The sequence below is a fragment of the Mobula hypostoma genome, chromosome 13 (genome assembly GCF_963921235.1).
Source record: "Mobula hypostoma chromosome 13, sMobHyp1.1, whole genome shotgun sequence".
NCBI lineage: Eukaryota > Metazoa > Chordata > Chondrichthyes > Myliobatiformes > Myliobatidae > Mobula > Mobula hypostoma.
In genome coordinates, this window is record NC_086109.1 from 336,844 (window position 1) to 363,186 (window position 26,343).

The 26,343-nt window shown below is 52.0% G+C and overlaps 2 protein-coding genes across 2 annotated transcripts in view; one reads left to right on the top strand and one right to left on the bottom strand.

Moving 5' to 3' along the window:
* Window positions 1-1,746: 1,746 nt before the first annotated feature.
* On the top strand, window positions 1,747-3,726 carry LOC134355864 (endonuclease domain-containing 1 protein-like). Its single transcript, XM_063066368.1, has 2 exons — window positions 1,747-2,303; window positions 3,066-3,726. Exons 1-2 carry the CDS (start codon window positions 1,998-2,000, stop codon window positions 3,645-3,647), a joined length of 888 nt encoding a protein of 295 aa, XP_062922438.1. The 5' UTR covers window positions 1,747-1,997; the 3' UTR covers window positions 3,648-3,726.
* Window positions 3,727-4,701: 975 nt separating this feature from the next.
* The window catches only part of igsf8 (immunoglobulin superfamily, member 8), an 87,606-nt gene continuing 65,964 nt past the window's right edge, over window positions 4,702-26,343 (bottom strand). The window contains exons 4-6 of the mRNA XM_063066369.1: window positions 12,534-12,929; window positions 11,608-11,731; window positions 4,702-7,650 (exon numbers count right to left, since the gene is read on the bottom strand). Of these exons, the coding sequence (XP_062922439.1) occupies window positions 7,647-7,650; window positions 11,608-11,731; window positions 12,534-12,929 (524 nt within the window). The 3' untranslated portion in view covers window positions 4,702-7,646. The remainder of the gene's footprint in view (window positions 7,651-11,607; window positions 11,732-12,533; window positions 12,930-26,343) is intronic.

The window sequence follows — 26,343 nt, forward strand, 5'->3', positions numbered from 1 at the left end:
GTGAGGGCTGTGTCAGTATCACATTGAGGATTGTGTCAGTCTCACAGTGAGAATTGTGTCAGTCTCACAGTGAGGGGTGTGTCAGTCTCACAGTCAGGATTGTGTCTGCATCATAGTGAGCATTATGTCAGTATCACTGTGAGGATTGTGTCAGTCTCACAGTGAGGATTGTGTCAGTCTCACAGTGAGGGATGTGTCAGTCTCACAGTGAGGGTTGTGTCAGTCTCACAGTGAGGATTGTGTCAGTATCACAGTGAGGGGTCTGTCAGTATCACAGTGAGTATTGTGTCAGTCTCACGGTGAGGGATGTGTCAGTCTCACAGTGAGGATTGCGTCAGTCTCACAGTGAGGATTGTGTCAGTCTCACAGTGAGGATTGTGTCAGTCTCACAGTGAGGGATGTGTCAGTCTAACAGTGAGGATTGTGTCAGTCTCACAGTGAGGATTGCGTCAGTCTCACAGTGAGGATTGTGTCAGTCTTACAGTGAGGATTGCGTCAGTCTCACAGTCAAGGATGTGTCAGTCTCAGTGAGGATTGTGTCAGTCTCACAGTGAGGAATGTGTCAGTCTCACAGTGAGGATTGTGTCAGTCTCACAGTGAGGATTGTGTCAGTCTCACAGTGAGGATTGTGTCAGTCTCACAGTGAGGGATGTGTCAGTCTAACAGTGAGGATTGTGTCAGTCTCACAGTGAGGATTGCGTCAGTCTCACAGTGAGGATTGTGTCAGTCTCACAGTGAGGATTGCGTCAGTCTCACAGTCAAGGATGTGTCAGTCTCAGTGAGGATTGTGTCAGTCTCACAGTGAGGAATGTGTCAGTCTCACAGTGAGGATTGTGTCAGTCTCACAGTGAGGATTGTGTCAGTCTCACAGTGAGGATTGCGTCAGCCTCACAGTGAGAGGTGTGTCAGCCTTCACAGTAAGGGGACTGTCAGACTCACAGAGAGGATTGTGTCAGTCTCACAGTGAGGGGTGTGTCAGTATCACAGTGAGGATTGTGTCAGTCTCACAGTGAGGATTGTGTCAGTCTCACAGTGAGGGGTGTGTCAGTCTCACAGTGAGGATTGTGTCTGCATCATAGTGAGCAGTGTGTCAGTATCACAGTGAGGATTGTGTCAGTATCACAGTGAGGAATGTGTCAGTCTCACAGTGAGGGGAGTGTCAGTCTCACAGTGAGGGGAGTGGCAGTCTCACGGTGAGGATTGTGTCAGTATCACAGTGAGGATTGTGTCAGTCTCACAGTGAGGATTTTGTCAGTATCACAGTGAGGATTGTGTCAGTATCACAGTGAGGGGTGTGTCAGTATCACAGTGAGGATTGTAGCAGTCTCACAGTGAGGGGTGTGTCAGTCTCACAGTGAGGGGTGTGTCAGTCTCACAGCGAGGATTGTGTCAGTCTCACAGCGAGGGTTGTGCCAGTATCACAGTGAGGGGTGCGTCTGTATCACAGCGTGGGGTGCGTCAGTATCACAGCCAGCGGTGCGTCAGTCTCACAGTGAGGGGTGTGTCAGTCTCACAGTGTGGGGTGTGTCAGTCTCACAGTGAGGATTGTGTCAGTCTCACAGTGACGGGTGTGTCAGTCTCACAGTGAGGGGTGTGTCAGTCTCACAGTGTGGGGTGTGTCAGTCTCACAGTGAGGGTTGTGTCAGTCTCACAGTGAGGGGTGTGTCAGACTCACTGTTAGGATTGTGTCAGTCTCACAGTGAGAATTGTGTCAGTCTGACAGTGAGCAATGGCGTCAGTTTCACAGTGTTTGTTGCTTGCTGTATTAATCTGTGGCATGTTTGCATTAGAGTGCTGCTTTAACTGGGCCCCAGTGATTACTAATTGAACTTGGCTGAGACTGTATCCTGATGGCTCTGCTGTGCTTGCGTGTTATCTGCTGTGTCTCTGGCCAATGTTGTGTGCTGTTTCCAGTTTCACTTGGCTTTCACTGACTCCCCAGTGCTTTTGGCGGTTCTGCTGCTCGACTGTGTTGACCGACACTACTGCCGTCCACCATGCTGCCCCTGGCACTGCTGACTGTCCTGTCAAGCTGGAGTCTTGCTGTGCATGGTGATGTGGTGTCTCGTTTCCATGACCTGCCTTCCTGCCTGGAGTTCTTCTACCGTGCCTCACCCCCCTTGGGCTTTGTGGCGGTGTCCCAGGTGCACATCTGCCAGCGGCTGTCAGGAACTGTGTACTACGCTACGCTGTTTGACCCCGCTGGACGCCTGCCCATCTATTCTGCCTTCATCTACAAGTATCGGAAATCCGACGTCGCCCGAGGGAAAGGTGTTCATCGCGTCTGGAAGTACGAGCCCCAGGTGAGTGGGCTGGGGGTCCCAGCTTGGGCTGTGTTTCAGATTTGTTCTCCCCAACCCTGATGGCTACCCAATCCAGCCACCCTGGCTTGGGCACCATTTGTAAATGTATTTCACTCTGGGTGTCCCGCCCAGACCTCAGAGGGCAACACCAGTACAAGGCAATGCTTTGGGTATTTGCCCTCAGTGTCTGATTCTATTCCCGCACCCCCATCGTCCCCCCCCCCAAGTGCGAGCCCTGTCACCAATGTAAACATGTCATGCAGTGGTTGCTCTGTGCGCTTGGCACTGGTGATTGGGGTCATGCATTCAGGAGTTGCCTGTTTTATTCCCCATTGTCTCTCCTGTCCCTACCCCTGCCCATTTCAGTCACCAATGGAAATCCCATGTAAACATGTCACAGTGCAGCTGCTCTGCCCGGCCCTCAGAGGGCGCCACTGCGACATGAGGCCAGTTCATTGGCTATATTTCAGAGGGAGTTAGATATGGCCCTTGTGGCTACGGGGGTCAGGGGGTATGGAGGGAAGGCTGGGGCGGGGTTCTGAGTTGGATGATCAGCCATGATCATACTGAATGGCGGTGCAGGCTCGAAGGGCCGAATGGCCTACTCCTGTACCTATTTTCTATGTTTCTATGACATGAGGCCATGCCTTCAGATGGCCAGCCTCAATGGCCGGGTCTCCTCTCCATCAGCATCGCCCATCCTGTGTGAGCGGGGCGGGTAGTCCGTCTACTCATGGCTGCTTCCCTCCCCCCTCCCCACAGCTGGCCGAGCCCCAGGCCGACGGGAACATGACGGAGATTGGGCCAGCGGCCCTGTCGGATAACGCCGTGCGTCGGAGCCAGGCGGTGGGGGGCAAGTTCCCGGCTCGCCCTCCGAAGGGCGACGGTCCGCCCCACGTCCGGGTGATGCTGAACCCCGCCAACCTGCAGGGCAGCTGGGCGAGCCGGAGCGCCGCCTACACCGTCACCAACGCCGTGGCCGTGCCGCGCCCCTTCTACCACAAGCAATGGAAGCCGGGCCTCAAGGACGTGCTGAGCCGCATCCGGCAGGAGTGTCGCCAGTCCGCCGCTTACTTGGTGTCAGGCGCCGTGCGGGGACGCCGGAGCCGGGAGACCTGGGTGCCGCCCGTTGGCAAGGGCAGGGCGGCCAGCCCCCATCTGCTCTGGCTGACCTACTGCTGCAGCAACGGGGTGAGCGGCGCCCTCCTGGCGCAAACCCCCAACGCTGGCCAGCCCGCTGCCTCCCACCGGTCGCTCTCCCTGGGCGAGCTGGAGGAGGAACTGGCCTCCCGCCTGGGGCGCAGGCGGATCCGCATCTACCAGGGTGGCTGCAGCCCCCTCTAGACCAGGGGAAGGCTGCAGGCTGGAGGCTGAGAACTCGTCTCTTCCCGCAAGCGCTCATTACCTTTAAATAAAGCATGAAACCTCAATGGCGACTGGTGTGTTATTGAACCTCAAAGACTTTCTCCCTTTCTCCTTCCGTCTCTACTACTGATTCGCATCTTCATTCCGCCGTTGTATCTGCCTTTCCCGTTTCTCTCTTTCTGAATCTCATGCTTTATCCTTTTTTTCCCGTTTCTCTCATCATTCCCATTCTCCCCGATTCCGCTCAACACACAAAATGCTAGAGGAACTCAGCAGGCCAGACAGCATTAAGGAAAAGAGTAGTCAACGCTCTGCCCGGATTTCCAGCACTGCAGATTTTCTCGTTTGTGATTGCTCTCTCTTTTACTCTTTTTGTATTCCTCTTCTCCCATATCTCTATATTTCAACAACTCACGTTTCTTTCACAGTAATCCCCAATCCCTTCCCCTTCTCCCACTGTAATCCCCAATCTCTTCCCTTCCCCTTCTCCCACTGCATTCTCCTATCCTTCCCCTTCTTTCACAGTATTCCCCAATCCCTTCCCCTTTTCCCACTGTAATCCTCAATCCCTTCCCCTTCTACTGTATTCCCCAATCCTTTCCCCTTCTCCCACTGTAATCCCCAATGCCTTCCCCTTCTCCCACTGTAATCCCAAACCTTTCCCTTCTCCCACTGTAGTCCACAATCCCTTCCCCTTCTCCCACTGTAATCCCCAATCCTTTTCCTTTCTCCCACTGTAATCCCCAATCCCTTCCCCTTCTCCCACTGTAATCCCAAACCTTTCCCTCTCTCTCCACCTGTAAACCCCATATCTCTTCCCTTGTTACCGCCTCTGCTCCGCTCACTCTCTCCCGACCACCAGCATCAGCTGAGGGCTGTCTCCATCCACCTGCCATGGTCCTTTCTTCCTCTCAAGTGCTCCAGGTGGACAGTACCACACACCCTGTAGAATTCCCACAGCAGCAGCTGGCAAACTGAGTGTTGAGTTGTTGTCTCCCCACAACACAGGGCTAACAAGTAATTCAAGGCCGAAAATCCGTGGTTTTTATTATAGAGAGTAAGGGTGTGATATTCTTCTGTCAGTCTCTCAGGATTGATTGATTCTTCCCCTTGTTTCTTTGGATTTTGAGATCAGTGTGGGTCCCTCAGACGGGACAGGAGGTGTATGACTGTTGGGGTCAGTGAGGAGTTTATTAGCTGGAGATTCCCCCCACTGCTCACACAAGACCACTGCGGACCCCAATCCACAGCTCCAGATTCCCAATCCCAACCCGCTTGAACAGTCGCTGGGTTTAAAACTGCTGTCTGTGACGTCTGCATGTTTTCGCATACTACTCTGGTGTCCTCCCACATCCCAGAGATATGTACAGTGGGTTAATTTTCAGCTGAAAACTGTCCCCCAGTGTGTGAGTGAAGGAGAGAATTCTGGGTGGCTGGTGAGAATGTCGGGGGAGAGATTGAGGTACTGGGTTACAGAGACAGGGAGGGATATATGGGCCAGAGTGTGTTACAATGAAAGGGAGGGATGTAGGGGTCAGTTGGGGTTACAGAGACAGGGAGGGGTGTAGGAGCCAGATGGGTTACAGAGACAGGAAGGGGTGTGGGGATTGGAGGGGGTGACAGAGACAGGGAGGGGTGTAGGGGATGGAGGGGGGTACAGAGACATGGAGGGGTGTAGGGGCCGGTGGGGTTACAGAGACAAGGAGGGGCAGGAAGGTGCTATAGAGACTAGGAGGGTTGTAGGGGTCAAGGCAGTTACAGAGAGCTGGGAAGTATGTATGAGCCAATGGAACAGGAGGGGTGTAATAGGATGGGATATTCCAAAGGACCTTATTTGGTCTCACCCCATCAAGGATCCTCCCTTTGTTCTGTCCATTCCTCCTTCATCTTCTTTCTAATGTTGACAAACTAAATCGTTCTTTCCTGTTTCCGGCGAAGGGTCTTCAGCCTCTAGTATAAACTTTTTCCCTTTTACCACAGCTGCTGCCCGACGCACTGAGTACAGGTAGCCTTGTGTTGGGTTTCCAGTTTGGGGGTTTGTAGTGGGTACCGGTGCTCACTGGGATGGGTCCAGGGGTGGCACTGCCAGACAGGTAGGGCTCAAGGAGTATTTAGGGTTATCTATACAGCCTCATATTTGGGTTGGTTTGTTCATCAGAGTTGGGGGGGTATTCAGGGTTATGTTGGGGTTGTGGAGCAAAAGTTGGTGTCAGAGTTGGATTAAGGGGGGCAGGTGGGAAAGGTAATGTGGTGGGGAATTGTGAATGAAGTTGGGTTGGTGTCACAGCCGGAGAGAGGCTGATGAAGGTTGGGTTGGGTGACAAGGATTGGGTAGGTGGTTTTGAGGGTTGGAAAGATGTTAAGGATTGTGTTGGTATCAGGTTGGAGATGGGATGTTGATGGTAGGGCTGGTGTCACTGTTGCAAAGGTGGTGACGACGGCAGGTGGGGAGACATTTTTGGGGAGGATAACAAGTGTCGGGTTGGTGTCAATGTTGGAGAGGTGGTGACAAGGATTATGTTGAGAGAGTTTTGGGAAGGGTTTTGAGGGTTGGGTTGGGAGTCAGTGTTGGCGAGGAGTATCACGGGTTGGTTTGGAGCCAGGCTTGGAGATGGGATGTTGAAGAATGAGTTGGTGTCAGGGTTGGAGATGAGGTATTGAGGGTTGTAATGGGAGTTGGAGTTCGGGAAGGAATGCGAGGATTGTATTGGGAGTCAGTGTTGGGGAGGGGTGACAAGGATTGTACAGGGAGTCAGTGTTGGGGTGGTGAGAAGGATTGTATTGAGAGTCAGTATTGGGGAGGTGAGAAGGATTGTATTGGAAGTCAGTGTTGGGGAGGGTGACAGGGATTGTATTGGGAGTCAGTGTTGGGGAGGGTGACAAGGATTGTATTGGGAGTCAGTGTTGGGGAGGTGAGAAGGATTGTATTGGGAGTCAGTGTTGGGGAGGGTGAGAAGGATTGTATTGGGAGTCAGTGTTGGGGAGGTGAGAAGGATTGTATTGGGGAGGTGAGAAGGATTGTATTGGGGAGGTGAGAAGGATTGTATTGGGAGTCAGTGCTGGGGAGGTGAGAAGGATTGTATTGGGAGTCAGTGTTGGGGAGGTGAGAAGGATTGTATTGGGAGTCAGTGTTGGGGAAGGTGACAGGGATTATATTGGGAGTCAGTGTTGGGGAGGTGAGAAGGATTGTATTGGGAGTCAGTGTTGGGGAGGTGAGAAGGATTTTATTGGGAGTCAGTGTTGGGGAGGTGAGAAGGATTGTATTGGGAGTCAGTGTTGGGGAGGGTGATGGATTGTATTGGGAGTCAGTGTTGGGGAGGGTGAGAAGGATTGTATTGAGAGTCAGTGTTGGGGAGCGTGACGAGGATTGTATTGGGAGTCAGTGTTGGGGAGGTGACAAGGATTGTATTGGAAGTCAGTGTTGGGGAAGGTGACAGGGATTATATTGGGAGTCAGTGTTGGGGAGGTGAGAAGGATTGTATTGGGAGTCAGTGTTGGGGAGGGTGACAGGGATTGTATTGGGAGTCAGTGTTGGGGAGGTGAGAAGGATTGTATTGGGAGTCAGTATTGGGGAGGTGACAAGGATTGTATTGGGAGTCAGTGTTGGGGAAGGTGACACGGATTGTATTCCGAGTCAGTGTTGGGGAGGGTAAGAAGGATTGTATTCCGAGTCAGTGTTGGGGAGGGTGACAAGGATTGTATTGGGAGTCAGTATTGGGGAGGTGAGAAGGATTGTATTGGGAGTCAGTGTTGGGGAGGTGAGAAGGATTGTATTGGGAGTCAGTGTTGGGGAGGTGAGAAGGATTGTATTGGGAGTCAGTGTTGGGGAGTGGAGAAGGATTATGGGGAGGGGTGACAAGTGTTAGGTCAGGATGAACAATGAGATGTAACTGCTGGAAGAAGACAGCTGGATTAACGGGCTGGGAGTCAACATTGCATTGGGCGTATTGTATCTTCAGTTGACCCACGTCATGGGCGTCACCTGTGGAAGAAGGCATGGGAAGGTCAGAGCTGATGAAAGCATTCTGTCCCCACTCCCCGCCCCCAATGCCTTGGGAAGGAATTGCCACTGGGGGCTTTCTGTGCCCAGTTGAGGTTTCAGACCCCAAGGCCTGTGTGTATGGCAGTAATTAATATGGACACGAGGAGGGCTGGGGGAAATGTTCCTTCACACATACTTGTGAATCATAGAGATTCTGCAATCTTCTTTGGTGTCAGAAAATGACTGGAGAAGACACTTCAGTGTAGAATATGCTCACATTTGGAAAAGCAGAATTTATCAGGCACAGTAGCATGGATTTGTGTGGGGGAGGTCACACCTCAGATTCAGACTGTTTTCTGAGGTGGTGACGAAGGTAATCAATGAGGTAAAGCAATGAATCTTGTTGCCATGGACTTTAGTTAGTCACTTGACAGGGGCCCTCATGGGAGGCTGATCCAGAAGATTAGGGTTCAGGCACTCCATGGTGAGTTGGTAGTTTGGATTCAAATTGTTTGGCTGTAGAAGGTGACAGAGGGACATTATTTTAGCTGGAGGTTTGTGACCACCGGTATTCAATAGGAATCGGTGTTTGTGACATATGCTGTATATTATATATACACGGTGGCCACTTTACTATGTTCCTCCTGCACCTCAAAGTGGGCACTGAGTGTATGTTCATGGTCTTCTGCTCCTGTAGCCCATCCACTTCAAGGCTGTGTATTCAGAGATGCTCTTCTGCTCATCACTGTTTAATCATGGTTATTTGAGTGACGATCACCTTCCTGTCAGCTTGAACCAGTCTGGCCATTTTCCTTTGACCTCTCTCATTCACAAGGCATTTTCACTCACAAGACTGACACTCACTGGAGATTTTTTTGTTTCTCACACCATTCTCTGTCAACTCCAGAGACTGTTGTGTGTAAAAATCCAGGAGATGAACAGTTTGAGCTACTCAAACCACTCCGTTTGACACCAACAATTATTCCAGTCCAAGTCACTGAGATCACATTTCTTCCCCATTCTGATGTTTAGTGTAAACAACAACTGAACCTCTTGACCATGTCTTTATGCTTTTAAGCATTGAGCTGCTGCTACACAGAAATTTGTATTAATCATTAGGTGTACAGGCATACCTGATAAAGTGGGCACTGAATATACGTCTTTATAATTGTGCCCATTTCTACCACTTCCTCTGCCAGCTCGTTCAGATACCCCCTACCCTCTGTGTGGAAGAAGTTGCCCCTCAGGTCCCCTTTAAATCTTTCTCCTTTCACCTCTAGTTTTGAACGAAACCCCATATGTCCAGGAAAGATTCCTAACATCGGCAGACTGGAGGAGAGACCATATGGATCTGGTGTGACCAAAGGTGTCAATCCTCTCAGTGGGTCAGCATTTTGGAGACAGTGACCACAATTCCCTGACCTTGGAGAGGGATTGGAGCATATTCTATGGCTAATTATTTAATTGGGAGAAGCTGAATTATAATGCCATTACATATGAACTAGAGAGCATAAGTTGGGAACAGATGTTCTCAGAGAAATACACAACAGAAATGTGGAGGTTGCTTAGGCAGCACTGGACAAGTTTGTCCCACTGAGGCAGGGAGAGGATGGTAGGGTGAAGGTACCATGGTTGACAAGAGATGTGGTTCATCCAGTCAAGAGGAGGCTTACTCAAGGTTTAGGAAGTAATGATTAGACAGGGCTCCAGAGAATTATAAGGTAGCCAGGAAGGAGCTGAAGAAGGGATTTAGAAGAGCTAGAAAAGGCCTTGGCAAGTAAGATTAAGGAAAACACCAATGCGTTCCACACCAAATGTGAAGGATAGGAGAACAGCCAGAGTGACAGACGACCAATCAGGGATAAAAGAATCTTGCCTGGGGAGGTCCTTAACGAATACTTTGCATTAGTATTCACCAGTGAGAGGGATCTTGCTGTTTATGAGAACACTGTAAAACAAGCTGATGTGCTGGCACATGTTGATGTTAGGAAAGATGAGCTGGAACTTTTGAAAAGCATTAGGATAGCTAAGTGCCCGGGCCTGGATGGGATATATTCAAATTATTATAGGAAATGAGGGGCGAGATCGCTGTGCCTTTGTGCCTTGGGCCTGTAATTCAGTGCAATTCAGAATGAGAGGGGATCTCGTTGAACCTATCAAATGCTGAAAGGCCTCAGTAGAGTTGATATGGAGAGAATGTTTCCTATGGTGGGGAAGTCAAGGGCCAGAGGACACAGAATAGAGGGGCATCCTTTTAGAATGGAGATGAGGTGGAATTTCTTGAGACAGAAGGTGGTGAATCTGAGGAACTCGTTGCCACAGGCAGCAGTGGGGGCCAAGTTTTTATGTATATTTAAGCCAGAGGTTGATAGTTTCTTGATTGGTCAGGGTATGAAGGGATACAGGGAGAAGGCAGGAGATTGGGGCTGAGAGGAAAAATGGATCAACCATGATGAAATGGTGGAGCAGACTTGATGGGCCAAATGGCCGAATTCTGTTCCTATATCTTATGTTCTTATTAAAATTCATAAATGCCATATCATAAGGTGTTTGATAAGGTTCCCCATGGTAGGCTCATTCAGAAAGTCAGGAGGAAACTTGGCTGTGTGTGTACAGAATTGATTTGCCCGTAGAAAGCAGAGAGTGGTTGTAGACAGAGCATATTCTGCATGGGCTCAGTGACCAGTGGTGTTCCACAGGGATCTGTTCTGGGCCCCTGCTCTTTACAAACGTCTTGGATGAGGAAGTGGAAGGGAGAGTTAGTAAATTTGTGGATTGACATGTAAGTTGGTGGAGTTGTGGATGGTTGTTGTAGGTTGCAGTTGGGCATTGACTGGATTCAGAGCTGGGCTGTGAAGTGGCAGATAGAGAAGTGAAAACTATGAAGTGATTCACTTTGGAAAATGAAATTTGAAGGCAGAATATAGGGTTAGTGGCAGGATTCTTCATGGTGTGAAGGAACAGAGGGATCTTAGGGTCCACATCCATCCTTCAAAGTTGCTGCAGAAATTGATAGGGTTGTTAAGGAGGTGTATGCTGTGTTGGTCTTCATTAATTGGGGGACTGAGTTCAAGAGCTGTGGGTATGTCAGGAGATGGAGATGTCAGGGGTAAGTTTTTTACGCAGAGAGTGGTGAGTTCGTGGAATGGGCTGCTGGCGACGGTGGTGGAGGCGGATACGATAGGGTCTTTTAAGAGACTCCTTGACAGGTACACGGAGCTCAGGTAATCTCTAAGGTAAGGGCATGTTCGGCACAGCTTTGTGGGCTAAAGGGCCTGTATTGTGCTGTAGGTTTTCTATGTTTCTCTGGTAATACTGCAGTTCTATAAAACCCTGATTAGATCACATTTGGAATATTGAGTACAGTTCTGGTCACCTCATAATAAGAAGTATGTTTCGAGAGGGTGCAGAGGAGATTTACCAGATTGCTGCCTGGACGAGACAGCATGTCTTATGAAGATAGGTTGAGCTCTTTTCTTTGGAGTGAAGGAGGATGCGAGGTGTGAAGATGATCTGAGGCATGGATAGCGTGAACAGCCAGAGGTCTTTTCATACAGCATAAACGGTTAATACAAGGGGACAGAATTTTAAGATGATCGGAGGAAAGTATGTTCTATATGTCAGTGATGATAGAACTGATTCTGAAATTTCATTGGTAGCTCCCTGCCTGCTCTGTCCCCTGTGGTCTGAAGGGGTTTTCTGCCATTTTACAAGTTGTTGTGCACTTTGGCATTGAGTTGTATTTTCTCAGAGGACAAGCGATCATTGGAACTTCCCTTCCAGCACATGGGAGCAGAGGCTTTGCTTGTTCCCAGGGCAGAGGGAGGAAGATTGGTGCTGTCCATATCAAAGACACAGGCAGATCAATCTGTACAATGTGAGATAAGATGGAGGAGCCAATTGCTCCCTGGCCCCCTCCCCCTCACCTCCCCCCAGGAGAGGAGCAATGGTACTCACTTAGTGCCTCTCCTCCGAGCGAGCCGGCGAAGAAAGCAGCAGGTGACGGCAGCAATGATGGCGATGGAGACGGTCAGGGCAGTCACAACACCCACCACGGCAGGCAGCAGCAGTGTGTCCCAGGCTGCAGAGTGAGGAAGGGGGGGAGTGAGACTGCAGTTCCTATGGGGGAATATAGCACACACCGCCCCTCCCCACCCGTGGGGGAGTCCAGCTCCCAGAATGGCGAGACACACTGCCCCTCCCTACCCGTGGGGCAAGCAGCATCACACCACAACAATGGGACCCTAAAAGCAACAGGAACCTTCACCCTCACCAAAGAGCACAGAGGAAGGAGGAGTTTACACTGACAGGGGAGTTTAGAACCCTGATGGGGTTACAGAGGAGAGAAGGCAGTCAGAGGGAGAGGGAGGGGAGGAGTTTGTGAAGGCAGTCAGAGGGAGGGGAGGGGTGGGGGCACCAGAGGGAGAGGGAGGGAAGGGGGCAGCCTGAGGGAGAGGGAGAGGTGGGGGAGAGGGAGGGTGGGCGTGGGGGCACCAAAGGGAGTGGGAGGGGTGGGAGAGGGGGCACCAGAGGGAGGGGGAGAGGAGGGGGCAGCCTGAGGGAGAGGCAGGGTGGACATGGGGGTACCAGAGGGAGAGGTGGGGGAGAAGGAGGGGAGGGGGAGAGGGGGCGAGGGGGCACCAGAGGGAGAGGGAGAGAAGGGAAATGGAGGGCCAGAGGGAAACACAGTGAGAGGGAGATAAATAGAGACAAAAACAGTGAAATTGTGAGAACAAGAGAGGCAAAGAGGGAAGGGGGCATTGGGATGGATGTGAGAGGAGGAGGAGACTGAGCTGTGGATATAGAGGGTGGGGAAGGTGAAAGAGGCAGAGAGACCGTCCGTCCTGCCCTGCCCTGTTCCCCCCCCACCCCCGAGTACTTACGGGTAAGGTACAGGAAGAGGGTGGTGGGGGGAGAGCTGGCCTCGGATGATTGGTACCAGCGCCCAGCCTCGTTCTGTGTCCACAGTCCCACCCGGCAATGGAAATGGCCCTGGTCCTCCCTGTGGGCGCCATACAAACGCAGACGGAAGCAGAACTCGGTGGGCCGGTCCATACCCAGCTCAGTGCCTGCCGCACTCCTACCGCCCAGGGGGGTGTTCAGGCTTATCCCCCGCCGGTCCAGCAGCACCAAAGGCTCCTCTGTCGGACCCCACCAGCCCACCGAGAGCTGCCCGTCCCCCAGCGGCCGGCCCAGGCTGACGTTACACAGCAGCGTCACCACGTCACCCTGGTACAATGAACCAGGCACCACAGAGGCAGCAGCGTGCATGGCCACATCTGGGAAGGGTGGGGTGGGGGTGAGAGGGTGGAGAGAGACGGGTGGGGTTAGTGCAGGGAACAAGGGAGAGAGGGGAGAGAGGGTAGAGGGAATAAGGGAGAGAGGGAGAGAGAGGGTGTGAGGAAAAAGGGACGGGGGGAGAGATGGTAGAGGAAATAAGGGAGAGGAGGAGAGAGGGTAGAGGGAATAAGGGACAGGGAGGAGAGAGGGTACAGGGAATAAGGGAGAGCGGGAGAGAGAGGGTAGAGGGAATAAGGGAGAGTGGGGAGAGAGGGTAGAGGGAATAAGGGAGGGGGAGAGAGGGTAGAGGGAATAAGGGAGAGAGGGTAGAGGGAATAAGGGAGAGAGGGTACAGGGAATAATGGAGAGAGGGAGAGAGAGGGTAGAGGGAATAAGGGAGAGTGGGGAGAGAGGGTAGAGGGAATAAGGGAGGGAGGGTACAGGGAATAAGGGAGTGAGTTCAGGGAAGGGGGGGGAAGAAAATCAAACATTAGGTGTGACAGTATTGACTATTTAACCCCCTGCCCAATCTTACCCCACTCTTCTCTCACTGCCACATGCTGTGACAGCCATTGTGACTAGGCAGTAGATGTTAGTGAGGACCAAGTGAGCGATATGGCCAGTTTCCTCTCTGTGATGATTAAATATTTTCTCGATCTGCTGAGAAACATCTTGCTGAACCCGGGTTTCCCCTCTTGCCTTTCTGATCTACTGACTGGACAGAATGGACAGTCTGGGACAGTTTTCCCTGGAGCGTAGGCGGCTGAAAGGTGACATTGTAAGGCTTAGAAAATCATGAGTGGTGCAGTCTTCATCCCGAAGGAAGGGAGTTCAAAATGAAGGAGAGTCGGGAAAGATTTAAAGAGGACCTGAGGGCTAGGCTTTCCATACAGAGGGCGGTGGGTGTGTGGAACGACCTGCCAGGTGAAGAGGTAAAGATAAAGATTAGCTTTATTTGTCACAGGTACATCAAAACATTGAGTGAAATGTGTTGTGGGTGTCAAATCAAATCAGTGAGGATTGTGCGGGGCAGCCCACAAGCATCCTAATGCTTTCAACGACAACATGATGCACACAATTTACTAACCTTAACCTTGGAACCCAGAGGAATCTCACGCCGTCACGGGGCGAGTTTACAAACTCCTGACGGACAGTGGTGGGAATTGACCCTCATACGTGAAACCTGCAGCAACAATGCATTGCACTAACTGCGACACTACCATGTCAACAATTAAATGTAAAAAGACACTTGGTCAGGGACACATACAGGAACAGCGAAGAGGGATATGGATTAAACACACACAAATAGGACGAGCTCAGAGTGGCGCCTTGGTCAACATGGATGAATTGGCCTGTACGGCTTTCCCTGAATCTCTGCTCTCACCCCCTCGCCTGCACAGAGCAAGGAATTGCAACACCATTCCCTTCCTTCCAGCCAGGACCCAACAGTCCTGTCAAACTGAGCAGTGACTTGCTTCACGTAGGACCATTAGATATCAGAACAGAAATAGGCCATTTGGCCATTCACATCTGCTAGTCAATTATGGCTGTTATTTTTCCTGCCTTCTGCCTGTAACCGTTAACCCCCTAATACCCTCAAAAACATACACTGGCTCAGACCCGAAAGCCCTTTGTGGCAACACTTTTCACACTCACTACCCTCGAGCTGGAGAAATTCCTCAGCATCTCAGTTTTAAAGGGATTTCTCTTTATTCTAGTAACAGACCGATGGATGAATCCTCTCGATATTCACTCTATCCTGGCCTTTCAGTATTCGGTAGGTTTCGGAGAGAATCCCAAACCTACCTCCCCGCTCCAATGTTCCTGAACTCCATTGAGTACAGGACAAGAGACATCAAACGCTCCTCAAACGTCAAGCTTTACAGATGTAGATCCATTCATCCTATCTATACCCCTCATAATTTTGTGAACCTCTATAAGATTTCCCTGGGATCATGCTTGCAAACCTCCATAGGACTATCTCCAGGGCCAGCTCATTGCTCTTAGATAAAGACCCCCAAACTGTCATAATATTCCAGAAGTGGGTTGACCAGTCAGTGGCATAAAGGCTCAGCAGTACATCCTTGCTTTCAAGTTCCAGTTCTCTTGAACTAAGTTGCCCTCCTTCCAGCCCAGTAAAGAGTGCTGGGTGCTCACACTGAAGTCTCCTCTAAACTGTAGAAGCCAGGCACAGACTGGGGAAGAGTAACTCTCAGCTCCCTCCACAACAATGACCCCGAGGTTCCTGCTGCTACCCTTTAATTCCCAATCCCACTCCCTGCACTCCCACCTTCCTGTCTGTAACTACCCGCATAGAAAAAAGTACTCTCTACACTACCCTGGGAGTGTGTTATGGGACAGTGTAAAGGGAGTTTCACTCTGTGTCTGACCCGTGTCCTGGGAGTGTGTGATGGGAGAGTGTATAGGGAGTTTCACTCTGTGTCTGACCCGTGTCCTGCGAGTGTGTGATGGGAGAGTGTAGAGGGAGTTTCACTCTGTGTCTGACCCGTGTCCTGCGAGTGTGTGATGGGAGAGTGTAGAGGGAACTTTACTCAGTGTCTGACCCGTGTCCTGGGAGTGTGTGATGGGACAATTTAGAGGGAACTTCACTCTGTATCTGACCTGTGTCCTGGGAGTGTGTGATGGGACAGTGTAGAGGGAGTGTGTGATGGGACAGCGTAGAGAGAGTGTGTGATGGACAGTGTAGAGGGAGTGTGTGATGGACAGTGTAGATGGAGTGTGTGACGGAACAGTGTAGAGGGAGTGTGTGACGGACAGTAGAGGGAGTGTGTGACGGAACAGTACAGAGGGAGTGTGTGATGGGAAGTGGATGGACAGTGCAGAGGAAGTGTGTGATGGGACAGTGCAGAGGGAGTGTGTGATGGGACGGTGTAGAGGGAGTGTGTGATGGGACGGTGTAGAGGGAGTACGTGATGGGACAGTGTAGAGGGAGTGTGTGTTGGACAGTGTAGAGGGAGTGTGTGATGGGACGGTGTAGAGGGAGTGTGTGATGGGACAGGTAGAGGGAGTGTGTGATGGATCTGTGTAGGGGGAGTGTGCGATGGACAGTGCAGAGGGAGTGTGTGATGGGACAGTGTAGAGGGAGTGTGTGATGGACAGTGTAGAGGGAGTGTGTGGTAGGACAGTGTAGAGGGAGTGTGTGATGGTACAGTGTAGAGGGAGTGTGTGATGGGACAGTGCAGAGGGAGTTTCACTCTGTGTCTGACCCGTGTCCTGGGAGTGTGTAATGGGACAGTGTAGAGGGAGTGTGTGGTAGGACAGTGTAGAGGGAGTGTGTGATGGTACAGTGTAGAGGGAGTGTGTGATGGGACAGTATAGAGGGAGTTTCACTCTGTGTCTGACCCGTGTCCTGGGAGTGTGTGATGGGACAGTTTAGAGGGAGCATGTGAAGGGACAGTGTAGAGGGAGTGTGTGATGGGACAGTGTAGAGGGAGTTTCACTCTGTGTCTCACCTGTGTCCTGAGAGTGTGTGATGGGACAGTGTAGAGGAAGTTTCACTCTGTGTCTGACCTGAGTCCTGGGACTGTGTGATGGGACAGTGGAGAGTGAGTTTGTGATGGGACAGTGTAGGGGGTGTGCGTAATGGGATAGTTTAGAGGGAGTGTGTGATGGGACAGTGTAGAGGGAACTTCACTCTGTGTCTGACCCGTGTCCTGGGAGTGTGTGATGGGACAGTGTAGAGGGAGTGTGTGTTGGACAGTGTAGAGGGAGTATGTGATGGTACAGTGTAGAGGGAGTGTGTGATGGGACAGTGTAGGGGGAGTGTGTGATGGGATAGTTTAGAGGGAGTGTGTGATGGGACAGGGTAGAGGGAACTTCACTCTGTGTCTGACCCGTGTCCTGGGAGTGTGTGATGGGATAGTGCAGAGGGAGCTTCAATCTGTGTTTGACCCGTGTCCTGGGAGTGTGTGATGGGACAGTGCAGGGGCAGTGTGTGATGGACAGTGTAGAGGGAGTTTGTGATGGAAAGTGTAGATATAGTGTGTGATGGGACAGTGCAGAAGGAGAGTGTGATGGATCTGTGTAGGGGGAGTGTGCGATGGACAGTGTAGAGGGAGTGTGTGATGGACAGTGTAGAGGGAGTGTGTGGTAGGACAGTGTAGAGGGAGTGTGTGATGGTACAGTGTAGAGGGAGTGTGTGATGGGACAGTGTAGAAGGAGCGTGTGATGGGACAGTGTAGAGGGAGTGTGTGATGGGACAGTGTAGACGGAGTTTCACTCTGTGTCTCACCTGTGTCCTGAGAGTGTGTGATGGGACAGTGTAGAGGGAGTTTCACTCTGTGTCTGACCTGTGTCCTGGGAGTGTATGATGGGACAGTGGAGAGTGAGATTGTGATGGGACAGTGTAGGGGGTGTGTGTAATGGGATAGTTTAGAGGGAGTGTGTGATGGGATAGTGTAGAGGGAGTTTCACTCTGTGTCTGACCCGTGTCCTGGGAGTGTGTGATGGGACAGTGTAGAGGGAGTCTGTGTTGGACAGTGTAGAGGGAGTATGTGATGGGACAGTGTAGAGGGAGTGTGTGATGGGACAGTGTAGGGGGAGTGTGTGATGGGACAGTTTAGAGGGAGTGTGTGATGGGACAGTGTAGGGGGAGTGTGTGATGGGACAGTTTAGAGGGAGTGTGTGATGGGACAGGGTAGAGGGAACTTCACTCTGTGTCTGACCCGTGTCCTGGGAATGTGTGATGGGACAGTGTAGAGGGAGCTTCACTCTGTATCTGACCCGTGTCCTGGGAGTGTGTGATGGGACAGTGTTGAGGGAGCTTAAATCTGTATCTGACCCGTGTCCTGGGAGTGTGTGATGGGACAGTGTTGAGGGAGCTTCAATCTGTGTCTGACCCGTGTCCTGGGAGTGTGTGATGGGACAGTGTAGAGGCAGATTCACTCTGTGTCTGATCAGTGTTCTGGGAGTGTGTGATCGGACAGTGTGGAGGGAGTTTCACTCTGTGTCTGACCAGTGTCCTGGGATGTGTGAGATGGGACAGTGTAGAGGGAGTTTCACTCTGTGTCTGACCCGTGTCCTGGGAGTGTGTGATGAAACAGTGTAGAGGGAGTGTGTGATGGACAGTGTAGAGGGAGTGTGTGATGGACAGTGTAGATATAGTGTGTGATGGGACAGTGTAGACGGAGAGTGTGATGGACAGTGTAGGAGGAATGTGTGATGGGACAGTGTAGAGGGAGTGTGTGATGGACACTGCAGAGGGAGTGTGTGATGGGACAGTGTAGAGAGAGCGTGTGATGGGACAGTGCAGGGGGAGTGTGTGATGGGACGGTGTGGAGGGAGTGTGTGATGGGACAGTGCAGAGGGAGTTTGTGATGGTTCTGTGTAGGGGGAGTGTGCGATGGACAGTGTAGAGGGAGTGTGTGATGGACAGTGTAGAGGGAGTGTGTGGTGGGACAGTGTAGAGGGAGTGTGTGATGGGACAGTGTAGGGGGAGAGTATGATGGGACAGTGTAGAGGGAGTTTTACTCTGTGCCTGACCCGTGTCCAGGGAGTGTGTGATGGGACAGCGCAGAGTGAGTTTCACTCTGCGTCTGACCCGTGTCCTGGGAGTGTCTGATGGGACAGTCCAGAGGGAGTGTCTGATGGGACAGTGTAAAGGGAGTTTCACTCTGTGTCTCACCTGTGTCCTGAGAGTGTGTGATGGGACAGTGTAGAGGGAGTTTCACTCTGTGTCTGACCTGTGTCCTGGGAGTGCGTGATGGGACAGTGTAGAGGGAACTTCAATCTGTGTCTGACCCGTGTCCTGGGAGTGTGTGATGGGAGAGTGTAGAGGGAGTGTGTGATGGGACAGTGTAGAGGGAGTTTCACTCTGTGTCTGACCCGTGTCCTGGGAGTGTGTGATGGGACAATGTAGAGGGAGCGTGTGATGGGACCGTGTAGAGGGAGTGTGTGGTAGGACAGTGTAGAGGGAGTGTGTGATGATACAGTGTAGAGGGAGTGTGTGATGGGACAGTATAGAGGGAGTTTCACTCTGTGTCTGACCCGTGTCCTGGGAGTGTGTGATGGGACAGTTTAGAGGGAGCATGTGAAGGGACAGTGTAGAGGGAGTGTGTGATGGGACAGTGTAGAGGGAGTTTCACTCTGTGTCTCACCTGTGTCCTGAGAGTGTGTGATGGGACAGTGTAGAGGAAGTTTCACTCTGTGTCTGACCTGAGTCCTGGGACTGTGTGATGGGACAGTGGAGAGTGAGTTTGTGATGGGACAGTGTAGGGGGTGTGCGTAATGGGATAGTTTAGAGGGACTGTGTGATGGGACAGTGTAGAGAGAACTTCACTCTGTGTCTGACCCGTGTCCTGGGAGTGAGTGATGGGACAGTGTAGAGGGAGTGTGTGTTGGACAGTGTAGAGGGAGTATGTGATGGTACAGTGTAGAGGGAGTGTGTGATGGGACAGTGTAGGGGGAGTGTGTGATGGGATAGTTTAGAGGGAGTGTGTGATGGGACAGGGTAGAGGGAACTTCACTCTGTGTCTGACCCGTGTCCTGGGAGTGTGTGATGGGATAGTGCAGAGGGAGCTTCAATCTGTGTTTGACCCGTGTCCTGGGAGTGTGTGATGGGACAGTGTAGAGGGAGTTTGTGATGGACAGTGTAGATATAGTGTGTGATGGGACAGTGCAGAAGGAGAGTGTGATGGATCTGTGTAGGGGGAGTGTGTGATGGACAGTGTAGAGGGAGTGTGTGGTAGGACAGTGTAGAGGGAGTGTGTGATGGTACAGTGTAGAGGGAGTGTGTGATGGGACAGTGTAGAGGGAGCGTGTGATGGGACAGTGTAGAGGGAGTGTGTGATGGGACAGTGTAGACGGAGTTTCACTCTGTGTATCACCTGTGTCCTGAGAGTGTGTGATGGGACAGTGTAGAGGGAGTTTCACTCTGTGTCTGACCTGTGTCCTGGGAGTGTATGATGGGACAGTGGAGAGTGAGATTGTGATGGGATAGTGTAGGGGGTGTGTGTAATGGGATAGTTTAGAGGGAGTGTGTGATGGAATAGTGTAGAGGGAGTTTCACTCTGTGTCTGACCCGTGTCCTGGGAGTGTGTGATGGGACAGTGTAGAGGGAGTCTGTGTTGGACAGTGTAGAGGGAGTATGTGATGGGACAGTGTAGAGGGAGTGTGTGATGGGACAGAGTAGGGGGAGTGTGTGATGGGACAGTTTAGAGGGAGTGTGTGATGGGACAGGGTAGAGGGAACTTCACTCTGTGTCTGACCCGCGTCCTGGGAGTGTGTGATGGGATAGTGTAGAGGGAGCTTCACTCTGTGTCTGACCCGTGTCCTGGGAGTGTGTGATGGGACAGTGTTGAGGGAGCTTCAATCTGTGTCTGACCCGTGTCCTGGGAGTTTGTGATGGGACAGGGTAGAGGGAACTTCACTCTGTGTCTGACCCGTGTCCTGGGAATGTGTGATGGGACAGTGTAGAGGGAGCTTCACTCTGTATCTGACCCGTGTCCTGGGAGTGTGTGATGGGACAGTGTTGAGGGAGCTTAAATCTGTATCTGACCCGTGTCCTGGGAGTGTGTGATGGGACAGTGTTGAGGGAGCTTCAATCTGTGTCTGACCCGTGTCCTGGGAGTGTGTGATGGGATAGTGTAGAGGCAGATTCACTCTGTGTCTGATCAGTGTTCTGGGAGTGTGTGATCGGACAGTGTGGAGGGAGTTTCACTCTGTGTCTGACCAGTGTCCTGGGAGTGTGTGATGGGACAGTGTAGAGGGAGTTTCACTCTGTGTCTGACCCGTGTCCTGGGAGTGTGTGATGAAACAGTGTAGAGGGAGTGTGTGATGGACAGTGTAGAGGGAGTGTGTGATGGACAGTGTAGATATAGTGTGTGATGGGACAGTGTAGACGGAGAGTGTGATGGACAGTGTAGGAGGAATGTGTGATGGGACAGTGCAGAGGGAGTGTGTGATGGACACTGCAGAGGGAGTGTGTGATGGGACAGTGTAGAGAGAGTGTGTGATGGGACAGTGCAGGGGGAGTGTGTGATGGGACAGTGTAGAGGGAATGTGCGATGGGACAGTGCAGAGGGAGTGTGTGTTTGACAGTGTAGAGGGAGTGTGTGATGGGACAGTGTAGAGGGAGATTTACTCTGTGTCTGACCCGTGTCCTGGGAGTGTGTGATGGGACAGTGGAGAGGGGGTTTGTGCTGGGACAGTGCAGAGGGAGTTTGTGATGGGACAGTGTACAGGGAATGTGTGATGGCCAGTGTAGCGGGAGTGTGTGATGGGACAGTGTAGAGGGAGATTCACTCTGTGTCTGACCCGTGTCCTGGGAGTGTGTGATGGGACAGTGGAGCGGGAGTTTGTGCTGGGACAGTGTAGGGGGAGTGTGTGATGGGATAGTTCAGAGGGAGTGTGTGATGGGACGGTGTAGAGGGAACTTCACTCTGTGTCTGACCCGTGTCCTGGGAGTGTGTGATGGGACAGTGTAGAGGGAGCTTCACTCTGCGTCTGACCCGTGTCCTGGGAGTGTGTGATGGGACAGTGTAGAGGGAACCTCACTCTGTGTTTGAGCCATGTACTGGGAGTGTGTGATGGGACAGTGTAGAGGGAGTTTCACTCACCGTCTGACCCGTGTCCTGGGAGTGTGTGATGGGACAGTGTAGAGGGAGTGTGTGTTGGACAGTGTAGAGGGAGTGTGTGATGGGACAGTGTAGAGGGAGTGTGTGATGGACAGTGTAGAGGGAGTGTGTGGTGGGACAGTGTAGAGGGAGTGTGTGATGGGACAGTGTAGAGGGAGTGTGTGATGGGACAGTGTAGACGGAGTTTCACTCTGTGTATCACCTGTGTCCTGAGAGTGTGTGATGGGACAGTGTAGAGGGAGTTTCACTCTGTGTCTGACCTGTGTCCTGGGAGTGTATGATGGGACAGTGGAGAGTGAGATTGTGATGGGATAGTGTAGGGGGTGTGTGTAATGGGATAGTTTAGAGGGAGTGTGTGATGGAATAGTGTAGAGGGAGTTTCACTCTGTGTCTGACCCGTGTCCTGGGAGTGTGTGATGGGACAGTGTAGAGGGAGTCTGTGTTGGACAGTGTAGAGGGAGTATGTGATGGGACAGTGTAGAGGGAGTGTGTGATGGGACAGAGTAGGGGGAGTGTGTGATGGGACAGTTTAGAGGGAGTGTGTGATGGGACAGGGTAGAGGGAACTTCACTCTGTGTCTGACCCGCGTCCTGGGAGTGTGTGATGGGATAGTGTAGAGGGAGCTTCACTCTGTGTCTGACCCGTGTCCTGGGAGTGTGTGATGGGACAGTGTTGAGGGAGCTTCAATCTGTGTCTGACCCGTGTCCTGGGAGTTTGTGATGGGACAGGGTAGAGGGAACTTCACTCTGTGTCTGACCCGTGTCCTGGGAATGTGTGATGGGACAGTGTAGAGGGAGCTTCACTCTGTATCTGACCCGTGTCCTGGGAGTGTGTGATGGGACAGTGTTGAGGGAGCTTAAATCTGTATCTGACCCGTGTCCTGGGAGTGTGTGATGGGACAGTGTTGAGGGAGCTTCAATCTGTGTCTGACCCGTGTCCTGGGAGTGTGTGATGGGATAGTGTAGAGGCAGATTCACTCTGTGTCTGATCAGTGTTCTGGGAGTGTGTGATCGGACAGTGTGGAGGGAGTTTCACTCTGTGTCTGACCAGTGTCCTGGGAGTGTGTGATGGGACAGTGTAGAGGGAGTTTCACTCTGTGTCTGACCCGTGTCCTGGGAGTGTGTGATGAAACAGTGTAGAGGGAGTGTGTGATGGACAGTGTAGAGGGAGTGTGTGATGGACAGTGTAGATATAGTGTGTGATGGGACAGTGTAGACGGAGAGTGTGATGGACAGTGTAGGAGGAATGTGTGATGGGACAGTGCAGAGGGAGTGTGTGATGGACACTGCAGAGGGAGTGTGTGATGGGACAGTGTAGAGAGAGTGTGTGATGGGACAGTGCAGGGGGAGTGTGTGATGGGACAGTGTAGAGGGAATGTGCGATGGGACAGTGCAGAGGGAGTGTGTGTTTGACAGTGTAGAGGGAGTGTGTGATGGGACAGTGTAGAGGGAGATTTACTCTGTGTCTGACCCGTGTCCTGGGAGTGTGTGATGGGACAGTGGAGAGGGGGTTTGTGCTGGGACAGTGCAGAGGGAGTTTGTGATGGGACAGTGTACAGGGAATGTGTGATGGCCAGTGTAGCGGGAGTGTGTGATGGGACAGTGTAGAGGGAGATTCACTCTGTGTCTGACCCGTGTCCTGGGAGTGTGTGATGGGACAGTGGAGCGGGAGTTTGTGCTGGGACAGTGTAGGGGGAGTGTGTGATGGGATAGTTCAGAGGGAGTGTGTGATGGGACGGTGTAGAGGGAACTTCACTCTGTGTCTGACCCGTGTCCTGGGAGTGTGTGATGGGACAGTGTAGAGGGAGCTTCACTCTGCGTCTGACCCGTGTCCTGGGAGTGTGTGATGGGACAGTGTAGAGGGAACCTCACTCTGTGTTTGAGCCATGTACTGGGAGTGTGTGATGGGACAGTGTAGAGGGAGTTTCACTCACCGTCTGACCCGTGTCCTGGGAGTGTGTGATGGGACAGTGTAGAGGGAGTGTGTGTTGGACAGTGTAGAGGGAGTGTGTGATGGGACAGTGTAGAGGGAGTGTGTGATGGACAGTGTAGAGGGAGTGTGTGGTGGGACAGTGTAGAGGGAGTGTGTGATGGGACAGTGTAGAGGGAGTGTGTGATGGGACAGTGTAGAGGGAGTGTGTGATGGACAGTGTAGAGGGAGTGTGTGGTGGGACAGTGTAGAGGGAGTGTGTGATGGGACAGTGTAGAGGGAGTGTGTGATGGACAGTGTAGATGGAGTGTGTGACGGAACAGTGTAGAGGGAGTGTGTGACGGACAGTAGAGGGAGTGTGTGACGGAACAGTATAGAGGGAGTTTCACTCTGTGTCTGACCCGTGTCCTGGGAGTGTGTGATGGGACAGTTTAGAGGGAGCATGTGAAGGGACAGTGTAGAGGGAGTGTGTGATGGGACAGTGTAGAGGGAGTTTCACTCTGTGTCTCACCTGTGTCCTGAGAGTGTGTGATGGGACAGTGTAGAGGAAGTTTCACTCTGTGTCTGACCTGAGTCCTGGGACTGTGTGATGGGACAGTGGAGAGTGAGTTTGTGATGGGACAGTGTAGGGGGTGTGCGTAATGGGATAGTTTAGAGGGACTGTGTGATGGGACAGTGTAGAGAGAACTTCACTCTGTGTCTGACCCGTGTCCTGGGAGTGTGTGATGGGACAGTGTAGAGGGAGTGTGTGTTGGACAGTGTAGAGGGAGTATGTGATGGTACAGTGTAGAGGGAGTGTGTGATGGGACAGTGTAGGGGGAGTGTGTGATGGGATAGTTTAGAGGGAGTGTGTGATGGGACAGGGTAGAGGGAACTTCACTCTGTGTCTGACCCGTGTCCTGGGAGTGTGTGATGGGATAGTGCAGAGGGAGCTTCAATCTGTGTTTGACCCGTGTCCTGGGAGTGTGTGATGGGACAGTGCAGGGGCAGTGTGTGATGGACAGTGTAGAGGGAGTTTGTGATGGACAGTGTAGATATAGTGTGTGATGGGACAGTGCAGAAGGAGAGTGTGATGGATCTGTGTAGGGGGAGTGTGTGATGGACAGTGTAGAGGGAGTGTGTGGTAGGACAGTGTAGAGGGAGTGTGTGATGGTACAGTGTAGAGGGAGTGTGTGATGGGACAGTGTAGAGGGAGCGTGTGATGGGACAGTGTAGAGGGAGTGTGTGATGGGACAGTGTAGACGGAGTTTCACTCTGTGTATCACCTGTGTCCTGAGAGTGTGTGATGGGACAGTGTAGAGGGAGTTTCACTCTGTGTCTGACCTGTGTCCTGGGAGTGTATGATGGGACAGTGGAGAGTGAGATTGTGATGGGATAGTGTAGGGGGTGTGTGTAATGGGATAGTTTAGAGGGAGTGTGTGATGGAATAGTGTAGAGGGAGTTTCACTCTGTGTCTGACCCGTGTCCTGGGAGTGTGTGATGGGACAGTGTAGAGGGAGTCTGTGTTGGACAGTGTAGAGGGAGTATGTGATGGGACAGTGTAGAGGGAGTGTGTGATGGGACAGAGTAGGGGGAGTGTGTGATGGGACAGTTTAGAGGGAGTGTGTGATGGGACAGGGTAGAGGGAACTTCACTCTGTGTCTGACCCGCGTCCTGGGAGTGTGTGATGGGATAGTGTAGAGGGAGCTTCACTCTGTGTCTGACCCGTGTCCTGGGAGTGTGTGATGGGACAGTGTTGAGGGAGCTTCAATCTGTGTCTGACCCGTGTCCTGGGAGTTTGTGATGGGACAGGGTAGAGGGAACTTCACTCTGTGTCTGACCCGTGTCCTGGGAATGTGTGATGGGACAGTGTAGAGGGAGCTTCACTCTGTATCTGACCCGTGTCCTGGGAGTGTGTGATGGGACAGTGTTGAGGGAGCTTAAATCTGTATCTGACCCGTGTCCTGGGAGTGTGTGATGGGACAGTGTTGAGGGAGCTTCAATCTGTGTCTGACCCGTGTCCTGGGAGTGTGTGATGGGATAGTGTAGAGGCAGATTCACTCTGTGTCTGATCAGTGTTCTGGGAGTGTGTGATCGGACAGTGTGGAGGGAGTTTCACTCTGTGTCTGACCAGTGTCCTGGGAGTGTGTGATGGGACAGTGTAGAGGGAGTTTCACTCTGTGTCTGACCCGTGTCCTGGGAGTGTGTGATGAAACAGTGTAGAGGGAGTGTGTGATGGACAGTGTAGAGGGAGTGTGTGATGGACAGTGTAGATATAGTGTGTGATGGGACAGTGTAGACGGAGAGTGTGATGGACAGTGTAGGAGGAATGTGTGATGGGACAGTGCAGAGGGAGTGTGTGATGGACACTGCAGAGGGAGTGTGTGATGGGACAGTGTAGAGAGAGTGTGTGATGGGACAGTGCAGGGGGAGTGTGTGATGGGACAGTGTAGAGGGAATGTGCGATGGGACAGTGCAGAGGGAGTGTGTGTTTGACAGTGTAGAGGGAGTGTGTGATGGGACAGTGTAGAGGGAGATTTACTCTGTGTCTGACCCGTGTCCTGGGAGTGTGTGATGGGACAGTGGAGAGGGGGTTTGTGCTGGGACAGTGCAGAGGGAGTTTGTGATGGGACAGTGTACAGGGAATGTGTGATGGCCAGTGTAGCGGGAGTGTGTGATGGGACAGTGTAGAGGGAGATTCACTCTGTGTCTGACCCGTGTCCTGGGAGTGTGTGATGGGACAGTGGAGCGGGAGTTTGTGCTGGGACAGTGTAGGGGGAGTGTGTGATGGGATAGTTCAGAGGGAGTGTGTGATGGGACGGTGTAGAGGGAACTTCACTCTGTGTCTGACCCGTGTCCTGGGAGTGTGTGATGGGACAGTGTAGAGGGAGCTTCACTCTGCGTCTGACCC

Excerpts from the sequence above, each read along its gene's own strand:
- LOC134355864 (XM_063066368.1), top strand. The coding sequence starts at position 1,998 with ATGCTGCCCCTGGCACTGCTGACTGTCCTGTCAAGCTGGAGTCTTGCT. Across the intron at positions 2,304-3,065 it reads TCTGGAAGTACGAGCCCCAG|CTGGCCGAGCCCCAGGCCGA; the intron begins GTGAGTGGGCTG and ends CCCTCCCCACAG.